The sequence below is a fragment of the Hemicordylus capensis genome, chromosome 1 (genome assembly GCF_027244095.1).
Source record: "Hemicordylus capensis ecotype Gifberg chromosome 1, rHemCap1.1.pri, whole genome shotgun sequence".
Taxonomy (NCBI): domain Eukaryota; kingdom Metazoa; phylum Chordata; class Lepidosauria; order Squamata; family Cordylidae; genus Hemicordylus; species Hemicordylus capensis.
The window spans coordinates 426,303,392-426,325,635 of record NC_069657.1 but is presented as its reverse complement, the minus strand read 5'-3'; the positions used below and the strand labels follow the sequence as shown (position 1 = coordinate 426,325,635).

Below are 22,244 nucleotides of genomic sequence, written 5' to 3'. Positions count from 1 at the left end.
GCTTCCTGGCTAGGGACTGGGCTGGAAGAGACCATGTGTGCAAGGTAACCTCCCCTGCAGATTTCAGCTGGGTTAGTACTGACCTCTCTCCCCACCCCAGTCTTTCCTGCTGCATGGTCTTGGACAGGAAGAGAAAACTAGCCTGGAAAGCAATCTGGAAAGTTTGGACTAATCCCAAAAGGCAGTATTTTATAAGAGGAAACTGGCTCATTTTTTTTGTTTGAAAATAAAGCTTTATTAATAAGGTAAAAAACAACTAAACTTTATCTAGCTTACCTCTATAAATATTTGATGTAATAATCCTTGCTTCTCTAATAACGTTTTTTGCCATCCTTTTGCTCCCCCCCCCGCTCCACTAGTTGTTCTAGAGCTGCCGCTGCATATTGAGAGCATTTGGGAAGTAGCTGTTGATTTGCTTCTGCTCTAGGAGAAGAAACTTGATTCATTAGTTCAAAAAATACTATGCATGCTGTGGACAGACATTTATTTGGTTGTCATAAAGCCTTGTGCAGACCTTATATGCAGAGATGGTGTAATGCTATGGCAGAGATTGTAAGCTAGGAAGTTTCTAATCTGGATAGTGATTCAGTGACAGCCACAAGTGGGTTTTACACCTCTACAGACCAACTTTGGGATAAATTCTTTAGCTCCTCGATGTGCCCTTAGCCCGCTGAATGCGCATGCTCTGCACCCATTACTTTTGGCGGTGGGGCGCCATTTCCCTCAGTTTGTTTCTGACCACCAATGCGATCACTTCTTTGGTTGTCTTCAGCTCCTCAGAAATACTATTTTGGATTTACGTGTTCCCTCATTTACTGGTTTGATCTTGGACTGGACTTTGACTATTCATCTTCTAATTGTAAAGTATTTGGCTTTACTTTATGGACTCTTTGACTCAGAATGGTTTAAGGATTCCTCTTAGTGTTTTGGGGACTGGCTTTGTTTGTATCGGTGGATATTTTGTTACGGACTTTGGAAAGATTATTGGATATTCTTTGATTTACAGATGTATTTATTCTACCTCATGAGCATGACTTCTCGCTAGGTGGAAACCACCTTTAATAGGTGTACTGACGTCAGGGGCAAACTCCCATCTACGGACGGCCACAACCTCTGTTCTGTTCAGGAGAGGGGCAAGCTGCATCAAATTGTTCAGTCTGTAATTCATTTTCCAAGCAAACCTTGAAAAATTGGGCGGCTTGCTTAAAAGTGGCTCCTCTAGAGGAAGTTCTGGCCCTGAGGAAGTCATTTCCCCGATCTCCCTCGACTCCCACCTTGGTGTTGAAGTTGAAGCCGGGGCTGCTCTACCTATGCAATCTAAATCCCCAGTGCCAGGACGGTTGACATTGGAGTCGACCTTGGTGTTTAAGAAGCTGGAGTCAACATCGAGACATAAGGCTTCTCGTTGAGAGAAAGAAAAACGCAGAGTGGAGGGTGAGACTTCGGATGCTCTGCCTTCTAAAAAACAAAAGGATAAATCTGTGAAGTCGTCCCATCATCATTTGAAATCTGCTGAAACGACTCCCTCCCCTAAGAGGCTTCAATGCTACTCTCCACCTTTGTGATTGATGGGTTGAGATCAGTCTCTCTCATCAACCTGAACTCTTCGTCATTCTCCAACTGTGGCTACATCAGGTCTTCGACATAGAGCTGTATCCTTCTCTCTGGTTCCAACACCTCATCAATCTCCATCGACGCCCATTGTTGGAGATGAGGTCTGTGACATTGATCCAGCGTGCGACATCTCCTCTGGTATTCAATGTTGACTTTGATGCCGAGGCTAAGATGTCTCTGGACCCAAAGTCAACTCAGCATATTTTAGCCCTGTTGGAGTCTGGTGACAGCACTCCAGCAGGCACCTTTAAAGGCTTTCTAAGTCATGGACTGGATGTGGAAGACGAGGACGTCGTGAATGTAGCCCATCCAGTCCCTAGAACACTGTCATTCTCTCCAGTGCACCAAGCTATACAACGCCCCTGCAAGGTCTACAGCCTATACGAGGATGGGATACTGCACCCACGGATCCTTCACCTGTTTCCCTGGAGGACTATGTGGCTTTTAAGGCGTGGAAAGTGAAGCTGCTGAAGGCTCCACAGTTGGTACAGATGGCTACACAAGTCTCCCCTCCGCTAGTTGTCATACAAGATATGGCTCTACAAACTGTTGTGCAACAAGTTGTGCTCCTCAATGTGCTGTCCCACACTTTCTTCATCAGAAGGCAGCTGTACAAGCTTGCGTACTTCCACCTGTTACTACTTCTATGACGACTAAGTCTGTTACCCATGCAACTCAAACTTTAGTGGCTACTCCCGCTCCAGTTCGGCCTGTTCACTCTATAAGTACTTAGACAATAATTCAACTGAAATCTACTGCTACACAGACTCATGTGGTATTGGCCTCAAATACGACTCAGACTCGTTCCTCACCTCAGGCAAGACTATGCAGTCTTCAAAGTCAGGGACTTCATCCAGTTCTTCGGACACCTTAGATAAACAACACCGACCACTTAAAGGGAGTGCATCTGATACAGCACATACTCCAACTAAGGTGATTGGCTCTCAGTCTGGGGTGAGGTCTGAAGAACCTGTTTCTTCTGATGACAACTACAATTCTGTCCCTTTGGAGTCAGAATCTACCAGAAAGAATTCTGACCCAGACCAGAATGTACCTACCACTCCTTCCATATCTCCAAATGAGGAAATGCACTCCTACCGCCAGCAGATGCAGAGATGGCTTCAGTACTGGGTCTCGATCTAAAACAGAAAACAACGGATTAGGATGACCCAGTTTATAATTTTATGAAGAAGACCTTGACAACTCAACCTGTAGAACTTCCTATGCTTCCAGTAATAACCAAGGCTGCGATGTCCACGTGGGAGGTGCTAGTGACATCGATGCCCACCTAAAAAAGATTAGAAACACTCTACAGGGTGCAGGAAGAGGATAACAAATATCTATTAAAGCACCCAATACTGAACTCTATTATTATCGACTGCGCCTCTTCTTCCAAGGGAAACAGGCAGCATATATTTATTGGCTACACCATCCAATAAAGAGGGCCGCAAATTGGATATTTTAGGGAGCCAAACATATGCTACGGTGTGTCTGTTAAAAATAGCAAATTATATGGGCTATTTATCCAAATATACACACACCTTATGGGACAGTCCTTTTGATGAACATGCAAATTTGTCTTCAGAAGAATTCCAAAAGAAAATTGAGGAAACATTTGCTAAAATGGCCACAGCAAAAAGGCAACAGCTAAGTAACACCAAGCATCTAGCAGAATTGGAATCTCACATGCTCATGTATGCAATAGCGTTACGCTGGTATGCTTGCTTACACTCCACGAGCCTTCAACAAGATATGAGAGACAGGGTGGAGGCTTTACCTTTCAATGGCAAAGGTCTGTTTTGTGATGAAACGGACTCCACAATGGAGAAGTGGAAAAAATCTAAATATACTGCTAAAATTCCACAATTCGGCAGTATTCCAATACCAGATTCCATCCTTATGGTCGCCGCCAAGGCAACTATTGTCCATGAGATTGGAAGGACTATCTCCAGCTCTTCCAATGCTACAACAAGAAACCTTGCAACACCAAGAATAAAGGCAATCAAGCACCATGTAATAAGGCTGAACAATCAACAAAGCAACACTTTTGATTGGTGTACCACCCCAGCTGCATGACTGATAATGTCTCCCTCTCTGACACCTCCATCTGTCAGAGCCAGAAACACCATCTTCCTGGGGCCGGATCCAGCAACACCATCAGACTGGCAAGTCATGTCCAAGCATGGCGCCGCATAACATCAGACCAATGGGTCTTGGGGATTATTCAAACAGGATATGAGATAGAATTCTATACTCTACCAGTTTACACAGGGGTGGAGTATACTCCTGCCTCATAGACTCTGATGGAAGAAGTCATCACCCTTGGAGAAAGGAGCAATATCTCCAGTGCAGTAGGCGTACAGACATGGGGGATTTTACTCACGTTATATTCAGATCCTGAAGCAGGGCAGTGGGATCCAACCAATAATGGACCTGCGGTGGCTCAACTTCTCGATGTGAAAATTTTCCGAATGATAACATTGCAGGCAATCCTTCCGCTCCTACATGGGAAGGAGTGGATTGCAATGTTAGACCTAAAGGATGGTTATTTTCACATTGGCATACAGGAGAATCACAGGAAGTTCCTTCGATTCACAGTAGGACAAAAGATTTATCAATTACAATGTCCTATCTTTCGGGCTGTCTACAGCACCGAGAGTGTTTACGAAGTGTATGGCAGTGGTGGTTGCGTACCTTTGGACTCAAGGCCTAACCCTTTCCCCATACTTGGACAACTGACTGATGACAGCAAAGTCAAAAGAACAGTTACTTACTTAGATCACCTGTAGGGATGTGCACGAACCTGTTTGGAGGCTCTTTTACCAGTCTCTGAACAGGTTCAAACAGTCAGTATTTTGGCTGATTCGAAGGCGGGGGAACATCTTTAAGGATGTGGGAGGGCGTTCCCCCCGCCGTGTTTCCCTTGCCGCGTTGCATTTTCTCCCCGTTGTGTTTTCCCCACCAGTGCTCTCTTTAAAACCGGTCCAGCGGGGCCGCAGCATACCTCCCTGCTGCCCCATTCCCTCCTCGGTCCAGAAGTACTCTGCGCATGTGTACACAGGGTACTTCTGGACCGAGGAAGGAACGGGGCAGCATGGAGGTATGCTGCCGCCCCACTGGACCAGTTTTTAAGAGAGCGCTGGACTCTGGCAAGACGGCTGCAGTATATAGGAGCTGTGCTAGACATGGACCATCAAAGGGCATTCTTGCCAAAAGAACGTTATAAATGCCTAGTTCAGCTGGTACACACGTTCCTAGCGGAACTACTTCAGCCGGCAAAAACTGTTCAAATACTCCTGGGCCTTATGGCTTCATGCACTTCGACAGTACAATATACCAGACTGCGGATGCGAAAACTGCAACTGTTTTATCTGTCCACATTCAGACTGAATGTGGATAGCCAAAACATGTGGCTCACTGTCCTGAAAGCTGTGCTTTGGTGGATGCAGAGAGAGCATCTTCTTCTGCAAGGGATGCTATTCAAGATACCTGTACGCACTCTGATGGTCACAATGGATGCCTCCCTACTGGGATGGGAGGCACACATGTCGGGCCTCAAGGTGCAAGGTCTATGGACTGCACAACAGCAGAAACATCACATACATTTCCTGGAACTGCTTGCGGTCTGTTTTGGCCCTGAAGTTGTTCCAAAACCATTTGAGCGGGAAAGTAATTCAAATCCAATTGGACAATATGACTGCAATGACTTACATAAATAAGCAGGGCGGAACAGTGTCTTGGTCCCTGTGCCAATTGAGCTAGCAGATATGGAACTGGTGTGTCATCCGCAGAGTCCACATGGAGGTGATTCATATCGGGGTGAGGACAACACTCTGGTGGACGTGCTGAGCAGACCACAGATCCTGTTACAACAGGACGAAAGGTATTTGAACCCCCGCTACCTGGACACAATAATCGTGATATGGGGCACTCCAGCAGTGGACCTGTTCGTGACACAAGAGAATAAAATGTGTGCAAGTTATTGCTCAAGAGCATGAGTGGGATAGTACACCAAGGGTGATGCTTTCAAGTACCTGTGGATGGAAAGTTTGTTTTACTTATACCCACCTTCTCCTCTGCTCAACAGGGTGGTAGCAATGGTGCTACAGGAAATGACAAGATGCATAACGATAATGCCGTGGTGGCCAAGACAACCTTGGTTTCCACGGCTACTCAGACTGTCTGGACAAAATCACAGATGCCTACCAATGCAACATGATCTGCTCATTCAAAAGCACGGCAAACTGCTCCACCCTGACTTCGGCACATTAAACTTCATGGCTTGGAGGATAGGTTACTAGGCAAAATCCTCTTGAACAATAAGAAAAACTTTACCAGAAGAACCTTCTCAGCTAAATGGAAAAGGTTTTGTGCCATTGCTGAGTCTAGGCACATTTGGCCGTGCACATTCGGCTTCTGTTCATGAGGTGCTTGACCTGACTAGCTTGAAACAAACTGGACTAGCTAATGCATCAAAGTGTACCTGGCTGTGATATCCTCGCATAATTCTGGGTGGGATGGGAAGACAGTATTCTCTCACCCAACCTGTAATAGGTTTCTGAAAGGTATAAACAACTTGTATCTCCTGGTGTGAAGGCCTGTCGATAAATGGAGTCTGTCGTTGGTCCTTTCTATCTTGACTGAGAAACCTTTTGAGCCTATGGCTACGGCTGCTTTGAAACTGGTGATTCTAAAGACAGTTTTCCTCATAGCAATAACTACCAGATGACCGGTAGTGATCTGCTGACACTCACAAAACCCGCCCATCCATCCCCACTCCAGGAAGCAAGCATTGGGAAAGCATAAGTTGATTGAAAGACTAAAAAAGTATGGCATTGTCAGCCTACAGAAACTGAGGGAAAGGGCTCCCAACCGCGAAAGTACGTGCATTTGGTGGGGGAGGGGCGCATCGAGGAGCAAAAGAATCTATCCCAAAGTTGGTCTGTTCAGGTGAAGAACCCACTTTTGTGACTGTCAGTAGATTTGTTACAGGTAAGCAACCTGTTCCCCCCCCCACTTCAAATCTAGCCTAGCCATGAATAGACTTGGTCACAAACCAGTCTTTCTGCTCCAGTTGCCCAGCTGCAGTCGTGTCTCTTATTGGGTTGTTCCAAGCACCAGAACAACCATTCAGAACATACAATATACATGCACAATTTTTCATTTGCCAAAACTGAAGGGCCCTACCATATAGTTCTTGCAGAAGAAAATAAATGGTACATTTTTTCCTCCTATGAGGCTTATTGTGAGCGTAGCAATAGTAACAAAAAAGACTGAGTTGTCTATAATAGCAACACATGAAGAATTCTGCTAGTTGTAACTGAATTTATGTTTGAAATAGTATCTTTTTGAGAAACTCAGCAATCTCCCCCCCCCTTTTTAATTTAACAGATTTATGGGTGCATCATGCCATAGATGCATGTCTCTATTTCTGTAGAAAAAGTAGCAACAATGTGAATTTTAGAATTGCATTGAAGTACTGACTGGCTGTTCTTTAATCAGGTGAAAAATAGGATTGGACATGGATTTTTCTCCACAGTTAAAATGTCATTTCAGTTATGTTAGGATTTTGCTTCAAATGTTCTAGAACAAAAATGCAAGTCTGAGGCAGACTGCTACGTTATTTTATTTTTAGCACACTGTTTATGCTTGGGTGGGGAGAGAAGGTGCAGCTGTATGAAGTGTGGCAAAAGTTACAGATTGTGTGGTGCATTGATTGTATTCGTTGAAAAATATCAGAGTAGTTATTATGACTGCGTAGACAATTGTTTTAACTGGCTGGAGGAAAAGTAAATCGGAGAAACCGCAAAAACCATTTGCTGAATTGGAAGCAGAATCACTTACATATTGGCTAACAGTACGATGCTTTAATTAGAGGTTTTTCAGATTAAGTACGATAAAATTAGTCATTCATGCCACCTGATATGGGTCAGGAGTCTTAACTTGGGCTGGGCCATGCTTGAGTTTGTGACTGCCACTGTTGTGCTGTAAAGCTCCGTTTCCCTCTCTAAATTGTAGGGCCACCTGCTTCTCATGGAAAGAAGTTTTTTGGCCAGCCCATAGGGTTGTGCTTTTGCCAAGTTAAAGGGAGTCGTCTCCTCCATTTTCAAAGTCAATAGTTCTTAATGTTTTTATTACTTCAGGACAAGCAAAGTTTTGCTTGCACAAAAATATGGGAGTTAATGGGTGACTGGACAAGTTTCTGTTACTTCTGGCATCATCAAAGCCAGCGCAGTGTATTGCAGGGATTTTTGAGATTTCATTTCAATGTATTTTTCTCTTTTTGCTAGTTCCAGCAGGAGGAAAACTTGTGTATGTTCAAAGATAACTTTTCCTTTCAGGTATATTGTGGCTCAGATACATTTCCTTCTGTGCTACTCTCCTTGTGCATACAAGTAGCTGCTGCAATGCTTGCTATACTTAAAACAAATCTATGTGATGATTAGAAAGTGAAGATCTTAAGATATGAAATTAAACTTAGGAACATTTCCTGAGGGACTCATTTTCTTATACAACTCTTGTTTACTTAAAATAGAAAAGTGCTTTTTAATGGATCATAACCATGTTTTATTTAGATTGAAGCTCTGACTGCAGTGACTGGTGTAAGTAATGGTGATTTAGCCTTGCTTCAAGCAAATGGGAGAAAAGCTACCTGAAGAAATAGCAAGAACAGTCATTTGATGTGTCCACACTTCTTGAATGCTGCTTTATGTAAAAAAAAAAGAAGAAGTATTTTGAGAATAAAGTTTGTATTATATATGGAATTTTACTATTGGAGAAGGGTTTTTGTGGGCATAGTGAATTATTTTTATACTGTTGTGTAACATCTAAGAATTACTCATCAAAGCTGGCAGTATAATAGTAAAAATTAAGATTGAGTCCTGATAAATATGGGTGTTACCTGTGTTAAGCTGGAATTTTTCACTTCATTTCTAGCAACTTTGTTTTTATTTTGATTAGCATAGCTCAATCCTGATTAAAAGGAAATGGTAAAAACAAGTTAAGCTTCAAGTTTAGTTCACTTTTTAATTTAGATTTCAGAGATCCCGAAACAAGAATTTATGTTGGAGGGGAACATAGAGGACAACTGAACTCAATTTAGTGGTATTGGTACTGCTGGTTGATTGGTAAAGCCTAAATATTTCAGTATGAACAAAATGTAAATATTTCAGTATGAGAGAGCTGACGAAGGCTGTTTGTTCTAATGAGTTATATTACTGCATAATTAAGGGTGTCTTTCAATAAGAGATCATAAATTAGTAAATAAGATTAGCCTACTTTCCTTAAGGAAAGTAAGCCTATGAGATCACCCAGCATTCTTTGTGTGTCCATTTGTGTGTGTGTGTCCACCATCAACTTTGCAATGCCTGGACAAATATTAACCAAATTGGGTACAGTTGTAGGGACACATAGGGACACCTCAATGGCATAGGTTGTAATGATTCATCTTCCCTGATTCAAGATGGTGGATGTGTGAACATTTGAGGTGCAAGTGGGCTAATTTGTGGACTGGGTAACTGACTTGAACCAAATTTGGTACAGTTGTAGTGAGTGACACATAGGGTTGGCTCAATGGCGTAGTTTGTGATGATGTCACCCACCCCGATCCAAGATGGAGGACATGTGAACATTTAAGGCTGAAGTGGGCTAACTTGTGAGGATGATATTTATCAATTAAGATTATAGTGAAAGGAAAGTTTGCAGATTAGTTCTTACCAGAACAATTTGGTTTCTACATTGTGTAAATGATTTTACTTATATCTGTAATACTATCCACACACATTTATAGTCCTTTATTTAAAATCCTGCCCTTCCTCCAAAGGTGCCACAAGACTGTTCATTTGCTTAACATTCCAGGCCTCATAGTTTTAATGCCACCACGACACCTAGAAACTTTAAAAAATGAACAAAGAATTATGTGGTACCTTTTTGAAGACTTAACTAAAATGTAGCATTAGCATTCATAATCCAGAGCCCACTTGTTCACAGGCACTATGAAGTGGATTCCGTATCATTAATGTTTATGCCATAACATATTTTTCATCTTCTAGAGACATTATCTCTTGAGTCTTGTCCTTTAATTAGTTGTGCTGATGCATGAATTGGGCCGACATCAGCTTTTGACGCATGAGTTGGGCTGACGTTGGGCTTTTCCTTCAAGCCTTTCTACAAATACTGAAAATGTACGGATCTACTGAGTTTAAATAGATTTTTCTTCTCTTTCTGTCCCTGAAGAAGTTAGTTTTGTTGTCTTTTTGCTTTGTATGCTGTGATATAAGAAAGTGAATGTTTGTTTGGGGAAGACAAGATAATTTTTAATCTGTTTTGAATAACTGATAGTTGTCAAGATAGAAACTTGATGTTTAAATTGTAATCTGTGGGTGAGTGAGAGCAAGTGTCCTTTCAGTTTGCATCTTCTACTCCCAACTTATCTAAATTGGCACATGTAGTGCAGTAAGACCGAAAAGGGAGACTACTGGAAGTGTGCTGTAATTGTCAAGGAAGCTAGAAATGCAACAGGTTTCCTCTTCCTCTGCATTTCTTTCTTGAATTAAATAGAATTTTTGCATCCCTTTCTCTTGTCCCCAATATGGGGACAGCTTATATGCCTGAAAGAATAACAAGAAGAGAGAGAGGAAGCCTAATGCCCTTGCATATCTGTTTTCTTAGCATTTGCCTTTTCTTGCCATTTGCTAAACATTTTCCAGCATGCTGTTCCTTTTAATTAAGATTTTGAGGCTGTACTCACACACAGTGGAAACCGGGCTAAGGGAGCCCAGCCCAGTTTCCACTGCACGTGAGAACTGCCGGGAGCCACGTGGTGGCAAACCCTCTTGGGTAGCCTGCCTCTTAACCCAGGTTTTGAACTCAGGAGCGCCCGAAAAGCAGGTTCCTGGATCGTGTGTCACCGCAGTGCAGCTCCGCACCACATGGACTCATGAGTAGCCTCCTGATAACAACAAGTCGACATCGGGAGGCTCCCCAAAAGGCACTGTGCACTTGCATGGTGCCTTATAATATTCCTGGGGGCCAGGAGGCCCCTGAACCCTGCCACCCTAACTGACTCCGTGACGGAGTTGGTAATTGTCTAGTAATCATTTACCGAAGATGAAGTTCCTTTCTACTGAATCAGACCATTGGTCCATCTGACTTGGTATGTTTACACCATGGGTTCCCAACTCCCAGCATCTCCAGCCATTATGGCTGGGGGTTCTGGGAGTTACAGTTCAGCAACATCTGGAGGAACCCAGCTTGGGAACGACTGGTCTACACTGACTGACTCAGGGTTTCAGACTAGGGTCTTTCCCAACCTTACTTGGAGATGTCAAGGACTGAAACTGGGGCCTTCTGCATGCAAAGCATGTGTTCTACCACTGCATTATAGCCCTAACATAGCTATTCATAACCCAATTTGTCTTGTTAATCCTTTTTCAAACCAATTTAGACCCCCGCAGCTTCATGAATGTGTTTTTCTAGCTGCTTTTCTATTGTTATCAATATTTTGAAAAAGTTACAAAATGGTTAAATACTTCAGCCTAACCAGCTGGCTAAACTATGTTTGGGCAACACCTGGTATCAAAGCACATTTGAGGTTTTGCTCCTGACCAAAAGTCCTTTGCTTGAGGCTGTTCCTGTAATTTTGACAGGAATATTTATTTTTGAGACTGTTTGCTATGCATGGACGTTTTATAGGCAATGCAAAATTATATAACTGCAGGAAAAATACTTCATGCCGAGAGTGCATTTCTGACACTTGATAATGCAGTGAAGTAGTAATAAAAATTGTATCCTTGTGTTCCCTCTTGTTTATGCTCCATTAACAAATGAGATGCTAGTTTTTCTGCAATACTTCATTTAAAAACATTGTTTTGTCTATATTTAAATATTGTTTAAAGATTCCCGTTTTGTGGGTGCCTTTTATTCTTTTTTTCTAGAGCCATGTACCATAATGTATAATCCATCAGATTACTAAAAGAAAAAGGTTTAGTTGTCAAACATCTGTGTTCAAGCAATGTCCAAAATACCTAATTAAAATAAACCTTTAGTGGTAACTAGCAAACTAGCTCGTTACCTCACCTGTATCTTAATTTTAGCCACACATTCTCTGTAGGAGATATTCCTGAAGATCTGACTAAATCTGTGTTTAGAAGTAAGTTGTTGATGAAAAGGGAAAGTGTACAGGTGAACCCCATCCACGGAGGAACCATGGATCGTGTGAATAGTTCCAGAAATGCCCCTCATCCAAGTCCCAAATTCATCAATTGTCTGCAAAAAATCATGGGGGAAAGGGGGTTTAAAATTTAAAATGAGCCAAAAATGGCTCCTGCGCCCACCCCCAACCCCTGGATATGTAAGTTTAACCCTTTTCCCTGCAATTCCTGAGGTCGGGTGTCAGTTACCCAGCCACGGATATGTGAAATTGCGGGTGTCAGATCCACGAATGGCAAGGTTCTTTGTTTCTTAACAAAGTCTGTTCTAATCCGAATGCGTTGCTGCAAATATAACTTGAATTTGATTCTAGAAACTGTGACGTGATTCATCTTCATTTAGTTTGACTTTTTAAGGTGAAATAATAAACGTGGAACAACATTCCAAGGGATTAAAGGCAACAACTTGATTTATATCAGAGGTGTCAAATTGTGACCCTCCAGCTGTTGTTGGACCAAAACTCTCATCATTCCCAGCTACACTGATGAGGAGACAGGGATGATGTACCAGGAGAGCAGGGAACATCTGTTCTCCTGTAGATGTTGTAGGCCACGGCTGCTCAACTTTGACCCTCCCAACTGTTTTTGGACTACAGCTCCCAACATCCTCAGCCTCAGTGACAAACAGCCAGGGATGATAGGAGTTGTAGGCCAGCATCTGCAGGAACACTGAAGTTGAACAGCCCTGTTGTGGACTATCATCTGCAGGAGACTCACAGTTTGAGACCCCTGATTTACACCTTAAGGGAAATGCTGTATTTGCAGTATTTGAAAAGTTGTATTTGCAGTATTGTTCATCTTTATCAATTGTTTTCATGTGATATACCTAGAACACGTTGCAAATAATAGCTGCAACTCACACCTGATTATGGATCCTTTTTCTGAGGCTCAGCGCACAGAACACTGACTTCTGGGAAACAATTGTTTTCCAATTCACAAGTTGGCTTTGGGAATATTGATGGTTCCTTCTCTTCTCCAGTGTAAACCTACACCTCCTTTTCATGCTTGTGTGTTTTAGCAGTAGGGCAGATTCACATGATCACCACCAAGTCAGTAGGCTGGGAACCAGAGGTTCCCAGCCAGCTTACTAGTTTTGTGGCAATTTTGTGAACCCACCCGTAGTTTGTTTAGATCTGTGTTACACTAGCCATAGTCCCATCTTAACCAGGGTTTGAAGTGTTTTATTTTTTCAAGCTATGGATAAGAGATAATCTGATATTGTAGGAGAGAACAGAGAGAGCCAATTTCAAGCTGTGCTCAGATTTATGGAGAAAAAGATAGGGTGTCCTTTAAGGACACCCTATCTTTTTCTCCATAAATCTGAGACTCAAACTGTGAGTCTCCTGCAGATGATAGTCCACAACAGCGCTGTTCAACTTCAGTGTTCCTTACCTCTTCTCCCCCGCTCCATGCAGCTTTCAGCTGCAACTGTGCTCCTCCTAACAGCCTGTGCACGGCGCCGGCACACACCTGGCCTCCGTGCATGTGCAGACGCTACGTTCATGCCGGTGCCACATGCGGGCTATTGTGGTGGGGGTGCACCATCACAGCAGAAAGCTGCATGGGGCAGCGGAGAACAGGAAAGGACCTGTTGCACTCCTTCTTAAAGGTGCCACTCTCGGCTCCCCCCTCCCCCACCATGATGGCTTGGATCGCCAAACCTCTGCATGTTCCTTGGTTCACTTGATCTTTCTGCATGTGTGGAGTGAGGACCAGGAGTATGTCTCTTGGTCCCACTCCCAACACTCTAGCTAGAATGTCTGAAAAAGGCATGTGCATACAGCTCTACACAGGCCAGGGCTGCACAACCTCGGCCTTCCAGCTGTTGCTGGGCTACCTCTCCCATCATCCCCACCCACAGTGGCCAATAGTCAGGGGTGATGGGAGTGGTAGCCCAACAACAGCTAGAGCACTGAAATTGTGCAGCCCTAGTCTAGATTCTCCCCATGATTGAGAGCTCTGCGTCATGGGCGTTCCCAGTCCTGTGCAGCATCTGCACACATGTAGGCATTCAGACCTAACATGTGGAGGTAGTGGGCTGAGACTGGAAGGTGCGGCAACATTGCAGGGGTAGAGTCAGTGTGTGTGGTGCTGTGAGTTCCCTGCTCACATTTAGTGTACATGTGGAGGGAATGGTGGGAAAGGTTTCGTGTCTGGCAATGTATATAGAAGTCAGTCTGAGTTGGATTTTTGTGAGTCTCTTTTATAAATGTGAATATTGTCTCTGCCCTTCTTCCTTCCCCCACCAAACTCTCTTGCGTTTCTCTAGACACAGTAAGCTTTTTAACTTTCTTTACTTCAAACACATCTTCTCAAGAAAATGTATCTTAGGGTCACTAGAAGTTTTGTATTACATTTCTTCATCTTTTATTTATACCGTACTATTTCACTTGTTTTCATATGCTTTTGTTTGTATTCTAGGTGTAATAATGAGAGCCTGAACAAGCTACCACAGTGGTGGCTGTACAACGTGCTGGAGGAAATTAAATCTAGTGATCCTTCATCTAAACTATGTGCCACGAGACGCAGTGCTGGGATTCCATTCTATATCCAGGTAGCTATTCTAGATGTGCATCTGAGTTCAGTAATGCTGCAGCTTCTTCATTGGGTCTTCTGTAAGAAGCCCAGGATGCAGTTACTCATTAAATATGTAGGGATTGTGTTCTTGGTTCCTTTTGTTTTGGTGTGTGTTTGTATGTTAGGTGTGTAGGCTATGTGTATGTTAGTTTCACTGGGTCTGTACCTATATTTCTGTCAGTCCAGATGCAGTAAAAAACAGTTCCATAACCTTCATTTGGGATTGTGCAGAACATAAATCAGGCAGAATCTGAAATGTAGTGCAGAGAAGTTGTCTGGTACTTCCATGTGGACAGAATCATTCTAGGAGATGTTTGTGTCAGTCTGGAGGTTCGTTCTTGGAACGGCACAAATGAAGCTTAATCCAGAGATAGTTACCCTTTCTGATAGATTGCTGCTGCTGCTAGTACTACCACTATTCATTCATTCATTCATTCATTCATTCATTCATTCATTCATTCATTCATTCATTATACATCGACATAATGAGTGTTGTTATTGGTACTGTTTTCTGTGTTATAATGACACATGCCAAAGTATTTTCTGAAGGCAATTATAACATTGAAGAAGGAAGATAAAGAGAGGAAATGCAAAGTGCAGAAGGAGAATGAGCTGGTTTTAGACTTTTACATCCCAGTCTCTAAAAGAACTGGTCTGGTCATGTGAGCACTGGACAGCAGTCTTGACACTGCTGTTTGTTATGGAGGGGAAAAGATGTCCTTTTATCTCAGCGCTTTATAAGAGGACTTGATGCTAGTGCCAGCGTTATAGCAAAGTGGAAATAAATGCATTTTAAAAGTTTTGTTTGTATCTGGAAAGCAAGCCTATATTGCTACATGGAAATTTTAGTTTTTAATGCTGTGGATGATATTGCTCTGTCCCCCAACGTGCGCTCCCCCCGCAGCTGTCATTTTTTAATATAAGCTAGATAATTTTTCCATGGGAGCCATTTAGGAAGATTTGGAACCAGAGTTAGAGAGTGATCTGGAATGGACTTTTGCTTCCCAGGTTGTGCATCTCTTCATCCTCCTCCTTAAAAGCTCAATTGCAATTACTCATTAAAATTAAGCAAATATTTGTTGGCTCATTATAGTTGCATAATCCAAAGCAGAAATTATAGTTTATTCATAATAATATATATTAAGACAGTGTTCAGACAAGTGAGAGCTTGTTTTCACTGGAGCTCCAAGGTGTCTCTTGGATGTATTTTTATCATGAATCCTCTATAATAAAACCCTTGGTGTCTGTCCGTTGACGGACACCAAGCGTGTGTCCGTGCCTCCCTGGCCTGTTCTGCGCATGCGCGGAGCGCATGCCCAGAACAGAGCAAGGGAGACACGACCACCGGCACCCGGTGGCCATCTTGGGCGGCCAGAAGCGGCCGCCCCGAAGAAGCTGGGTGAGCGGCGCCGGGGGACACTGGCCGCCGCCGCCGCCTTGGCCAGAGGACACGCCACGGCGGCAAGGGAGAGGCCCCAGGCAGCGGAGGGCCCAGCCGGAGCCGCGGGCGGCGGCGGTGGGTGGCGGGCCCGCTGGAGCCGCGGGCCGTGGTGGCGGTGGGTAGCGGGCCCGCCGGAGCCCTGGGTGGCCGGCCCGGCCAGAGACACGGGCCGCGGTGGGTGGCAGGAGGGGGAATGGTGGCGGAGGTCCAGACCGGCCCAGGGAGACAGAGGCCGGGACCGGGGGCCGAGCGAAGGCTGAAGAAAACTAAAATTAAAAATGCTGCCGCCGCTGCCGCCACCGAATTCCCACCCTCCCTCCCTCCCAACTTCTGAAACCACCTTACCCCGGCCCGTGACAGTTGAGCAAAGAAAGACCTAAATTGAAGAGGGAGAGAGGAGCTCGCAAGCAGTGCTCCTCCCTCTGCAAAGGCTCTGCCCGAACTGGCGCTTGGGGCGGAAAGGACGCAAGAGGCGTCCTTTCCGCCCCAAGCGCCAGTTCGGAAAGAGGCTTTGCAGAGGGAAGAGCACTGCTTGCGAGCTCCTCTTTCCCTCCTCAATTTAGGTCTTTCTTTGCTCAACTGTCACGGGCCAGGGTAAGGTGGTTTCGGAAGTTGGGAGGGAGGGAGGGTGGGACTTCGGCGGCAGCGGCAGCATTTAAAAAAAAAACAGTAAAGGGGAGAGGAAAAGGCTAGCGCCCGTTATTATAACGGGCTTCAAAATACTAGTTGTTTAATAATACTTTACTGTTGATTCAGTACAGTATATAGCTCCATATGTGTTTCTCCAGGTTACATTTTTTTTGGTGATTGGGAATGGATCCTCATTTGGTCACAGTTTCTTTAAAACTAGTGAAATCTGAACTGTAGTATTATATTTTTAATAAACCGATCCTAGCACAGTGCAACTTTCATGTGCATGTATGCCCCTCCTCCCTTGAATCAGATTCTGGAACCATTGATTACCCGCTGTGATGTGTTTAATGAATTCTCTGTGGAAAAAATCTCTCGTATTCGGGCCGACATAGATTCCATCTCCACAATTACTTCAGTGTCTGATGTGGAGGTGTCCAGCAACTCCTCTTATGTGGTTAGGTTGGATCAGTTCCAGTTTGTGACTCCTGAGGATGTGGGACAAGCTGATTGGAACAGTGTGGCCTACTACCTGTCCTCTTGACCCTTGCCCAACATGGCTTATACTATCTGGCAGGGCGGTTGTTGAAGAAGGCCTGGTAGAGATTATAAATGCGTCTCTGAGGGAAGGTAGGATGTCTCCTAGTCTTAAAGAGGCAATATTAGACCGCTTCTGAAGAAGCCTACCTTGGATCCCTCAGAGCTGAGTAACTACAGGCCTGTCTCCAACCTTCCATGGCTGGGCAAGGTAATTGAGAGGGTGATGGCCTCCCAGCTCCAGACAGTCTTGGAGGAAAATGATTATCTAGACCCATTTCAAACTGGTTTCTGGGCTGGCTATGGGGTGGAGACTGCCTTGGTCGGCCTGATGGATGATCTCCAACAGGGAATTGACAGAGGAAGTGTGACTCTGTTGGTCCTTTTGGACTTCTCGGTGGCTTTCAATACTATCGACCATAGTATCCTTCTGGAGCGTCTGATGGGGTTGGGGGTGAGAGGTACTGCTCTGCAGTGGTTCCGCTCCTACCTCTCGGGCAGGTTCCAGATCGTGTCCCTTGGAGACTGTTGTTCTTCAAAATCTGAACTTTCCTATTGGTGTCCCTCAGGGCTCCGTATTGTCTCAGATGTTGTTTAACATCTGCATGAAACCCCTGGGAGATATCATCAGGAGATTTGGTGCAGGGTGTTATCAGTATGCTGATGACACCCAAATCTATTTCTTTGTGTCAGCATCATCGGGAGAGGGCATAATCTCCCTAAATGCCTGCCTGGAGTCAGTAATGGACTGGATGAGGGATAACAAACTGAGACTGAATCCAGATAAGATGGAGGTACTCATTGTGCAGGGTTGAAACTCTGGAGATGATTTTGATCTGCCTGTTCTGGATAGGGTCACACTTCCCTAGAAGGAACAGGTATGCAGTTTGGGGGTGCTTCTGGATCCAAGTCTCTCCCTGGTGTCCCAGGTTGAGGCAGTGGCCAGAGGTGCCTTCTATCAGCTTTGGCTGATACTCCAGCTGCGTCCGTTTCTTGAGATAGATGACCTCAAAACAGTGGTACTTCTGCTGGTAACCTCCAGACTGGATTACTGTAATGTGCTCTATGTGGGGCTGCCCTTGTACATAGTCCGGAAACTACATTTGGTTCAGAATGCGGCAGCCAGGCTGGTCTCTGGGTCATCTCGGAGAGACCATATTACTCCTGTATTGAAGGAGTCACACTGGTTGCCGATATATTTCCGGGCAAAATACAAGGTGTTAGTTATAACCTATAAAGCCCTAAACAGCTTGGGCCCTGGGTATTTAAGAGATGTCTTCTTCATCATGAACCCCACCGCCCATTGAGATCATCAGGAGAGGTCCATCTGCATTTGCCACCAGCTCGTCTGGTGGCCACTCAGGGACGGGCCTTCTCTGTTGCTGCCCTGAGGCTTTGGAATGCACTCCCTAGTGAAATAAGAACCTCCCTATCTCTGACAGCTTTTAAAAGGTCTTTAAAGATGCATCTGTTCACCCAGGCTTTTAACTGATACTGTTTTGATTGTTTTTAATGTTGTTTTAGAGCATTGTTTTAAAATTTCTTAAATGGTTATGTTTTAAATTTCTTGTTTTTGTTTTTTACTAATGTTTTAATGTTGTTTTTATCTGTTGTAAACCGCCCAGAGAAAAAAGTTTTGGGCAGTATAACAATATATTAAATACATAAATAAATTAAATAAATGTATGCTTTCCCATCTTCTTGTCTGATGGTTCCTGTCAAGTAAGTCTGGACATGGCTAGTTGAGGGCAAGGGAAACATTCCTTTTAATACAGAGTAGTCTTTTTAGAAGATAGGAACTGAAGGCAATGCATAATGCTGTTGCTTGAACTAAGCCCTTGGAAAAGGGAGCTCTAGAAATGCAGACACATACATACCAGGACCTAGTTTTAACATGCATTAAATCCTGTGGAAGTTCTTGACTGGGCTAAGAGTGGGGTGTATGTTCCAAATCCACTTTATTTAAAAGGGTTTTTGCAAGGGAGAAGACAGGATAGGGGGTCTGGAATGTAAAGCTCAGCCTTTCCATGGGGTTTCTTTGCAACATGCTTCCTGAGAAGCCTTTTTAAAAATTTGGTTGGTTGTTCATCTGGATAAAGATGTAGCTCTTTAACAGACTATGATTGTGGATTATGTTTTGTTTAAAATGTTTGGTTTCCCCTCTGGCACATTCTGAGACTTCAGGTTATAGTCTGATGCTCTTCATTAGAGTTTATGTAGGTGTAGACTACATTGGTGTGTTTGTGTGGAATCTCAAGAAATCAGCTGGATGAGATTTATTTGTAAAATAGTCACAGAATAACTACTTCACACACTTTAAAATTCTAGGCCTTGCTTGCTTCTGAACCAAAGAGGGGTAAAACAGACTTGCTAAACATGACAATGAAAGAATTGATATCTTTGGCTTCACCTTCAGGTGTGCTGCCGAGCACCGTTCCACAGGTAAGAAGTAAGAATCTTGCATAAGGAGATAAAGTCTGTAAAATTATGATTTTAAACATTTATTTAGGATATTGTTTCTATAGAATGAGTAGTGCAGTTTACGCTAACCCTTTGGGCTCTCCACATTTAATTAATTGACAGCAGGTTATGGCATCTTGGTGTAACACACAATTAACTTCTGGAATTCATTGCTGTAGGATGTTGTTTGTGGTAGGTATTTGCTTTTGAAAGCCAGGGAGAGATCCTCTGTGCTTAATTGTTGTACAGTACAGTATTCATTCAGAATAATAGATGCTGGGGAAGAACACCACAAAGTGATGCCATCCTTGTGGACTTCCCTAGGATATCTACCTAGTCAGTGGTTGACATACTGTGCAGTGTTCAGCATACATTGTAACAGAACTTGTGCACAATTGCACAAGAGTGCCTTTCCACTAATGCAATGCATTTAAGTGACTGAACAGACATTTTCAGTGAGTCACGCAGTTCTGTTTGCACTTGCACAAGAACATTCTTGCGCAACTGTGCGCACATTGCATTACAATGAGTACAGAACTCGGTGCAGTATGTAAGCCAGTGTATTCAGGCAAAATGCTTGACTACACAGACATGTTTGTCTGATGTAGAAAAATAGTGTCTTCTGTGCCTTTCTACAAGCTGTCCCTGTTCACAAGTTCCCCGGCTACTCAGTCACAGTATCAACTTGGCCTCAGTTGTGAGCAAAAGCAGTCTCCTGATCATGACTTGCTATTCTTTCGCAGTTCTAGTATTGAAGCTGAAGTGCGGAATGAGGTTATTTCCTAGAACTAAGCAGCCTATATTGACCTTTTTCTCCCAGGTTCATGCTTTAAATATCTTGAGGGCTTTATTCAAGGATACTCGCTTAGGAGAAAACATCATTCCTTATGTGGCAGATGGAATGCGGGCCGCTGTATTAGGTTTTACATCTTCTGTCTGGGCAGTAAGTTGATCCTTAACTTCTAGTATATTAAGTTGGAAAGCCACATGTTAATGATGGTAACCAGAGCATTGATTATGTTTCTCAATAACACCGCAATGTCTGATTGAATTTTTATGAATTCTTTTTATAGAGTTATATGGAATATATGCTGAGTGGACAGCATGCCAGTATGAGGAAAACACTATAAAACAACCTACACAAACACTGAAATTTGGCTCTTGGTGTTCTCTTGCATCAACTAACTTTTTTATTTGGTTGTATTTGATTTTATATTTTGATTCCCGCAATGAAGGCTGAACATTTAATCTTGCTTAAAAGAATAACAGAGCTACATTTTTTGTATGGTATGGGAAACAGATTCTTGTTGATTAAGCATCACTGCATTATAATTAACACCCCACCCCTGCCATTTTGTTATCTAGCCAGGTAGGGGTAGACCTAGTCTCTGATTTATTTATTTATTTATTTATTTGAGACATTTAATATACCGCCCACTCGAAAGACTCTGGACGGTGCACGACAACATGCAAACAGGCAACATTAAAAATTACATTCTAAATTAAAAACTGAAGTAACTACAAAAGAACAGAAAAACAAACTACAGGGCAAAAGCCTGGCGAAAAAGAAAAGTCTTCAATAGTGATTTGAAGATGGGTAAGGAAGGGGCTTGCAGGATCTGTAGGGGGAGGGAGTTCCAAAGGAGCGGGGCAGTGACTGAAAAGGCCCTTTCACGGGTCCTAGAGCCCCGAACATCTCGGAAATCAGGGACCAACAGAAGGGCCGTCTGAGATTATCTAACCGGATGGGATGTAACTGGATGGGAGTGGTGGGTCTGTAGGTAGACAGGCGCCAGGCCCCACAAGGCTTTGAAGGTCAGAACAGGACCTTAAATTGAGCTCGGAAGCAAATAGGCAGCCAGTGCAATGACTGTAGGAGAGGAGTTACCCTGTCATATTTTCTGGCACCCATGAGTAAGCAAGCCGCTGCATTCTGGACCCGCTGCAGCTTCCCGATCTTCCTCAAAAGTAACCCTAGATAGAGTGTTACAATATTATTTACATGTATATATCCCGCTCTTCCTCCAAGGAGAGGAATAATCTAATAATCTAAACGGGAGATAACAAGGGCATGGGTCACTGTCATTAACGCCTGCCAATCAAGGTATGGGCGTAATTGGTGAACCAGATGAAGCTGGGCAAAAGCACTTTCTGGCCGTAGCTTCCACCTGCTGCTCAAGCAGGAGGCGCGAGTCCAAAAGGACCCCCAAACCACGAACAAGCTCTTTTGAGGGCAGCGCCACCCCATCTAAAACAAGCTTCACATCCAGTTGTTGGCCGTTATGAGGGCTGAGTAAAATTAATTCAGTCTTGGTGGGATTCAGTCTGAGCTTATTTTGATTCATCCAGACCTTAATAGCTTCCAGGCATCGAGTAAGCACAGAAACAGCATCCCCAGAGTGGTCTGGGATGGCAATATATAGCTGAGTATCTGATGGCTTTCTTGGTTTAAAATGACTGCTTTGCAATCTCTCTCTCTCTCTCTCTCTCTCCCCCCCTCTCCAGTTTTGCTAGCAAACATCTCAAAGTGATACCTGCAATTTTTAGTGCATGTGCTCAATTAAAATTTATGAAGTGTGCAAAGTAGTGCACATCTTTTCAAATGGTGGTTTTCTTACATAAAGCAGGGGGAGAACAATGATTCAATCTGAATATTATCTATTTAAATATGTCTGTTCCTCCTTTCTGATGACATTTAAGGTGGTGTACAACAGTTGATTAAAACAATCAACCACTAAAATATACTGAAAAATAAAGCAGAGATCAATGCGGACACC

General features: G+C 43.6%; 1 protein-coding gene across 16 annotated transcripts in view; it reads left to right on the top strand.

Moving 5' to 3' along the window:
* THADA (THADA armadillo repeat containing) overlaps nt 1-22,244 on the top strand; it is a 239,717-nt gene that overhangs the window by 56,757 nt on the left and 160,716 nt on the right. For 15 of the 16 annotated variants that reach the window (XM_053311591.1, XM_053311582.1, XM_053311600.1 and 12 more), the window contains 3 exons: nt 14,244-14,376; nt 19,336-19,449; nt 20,288-20,410. In XM_053311591.1, coding sequence (XP_053167566.1) covers nt 14,244-14,376; nt 19,336-19,449; nt 20,288-20,410 — 370 coding nt within the window. Of the gene's footprint in view, nt 1-8,189; nt 8,322-14,243; nt 14,377-19,335; nt 19,450-20,287; nt 20,411-22,244 lie in introns of those variants that run through there. The other variant, XM_053311706.1, reaches the window with a different exon arrangement.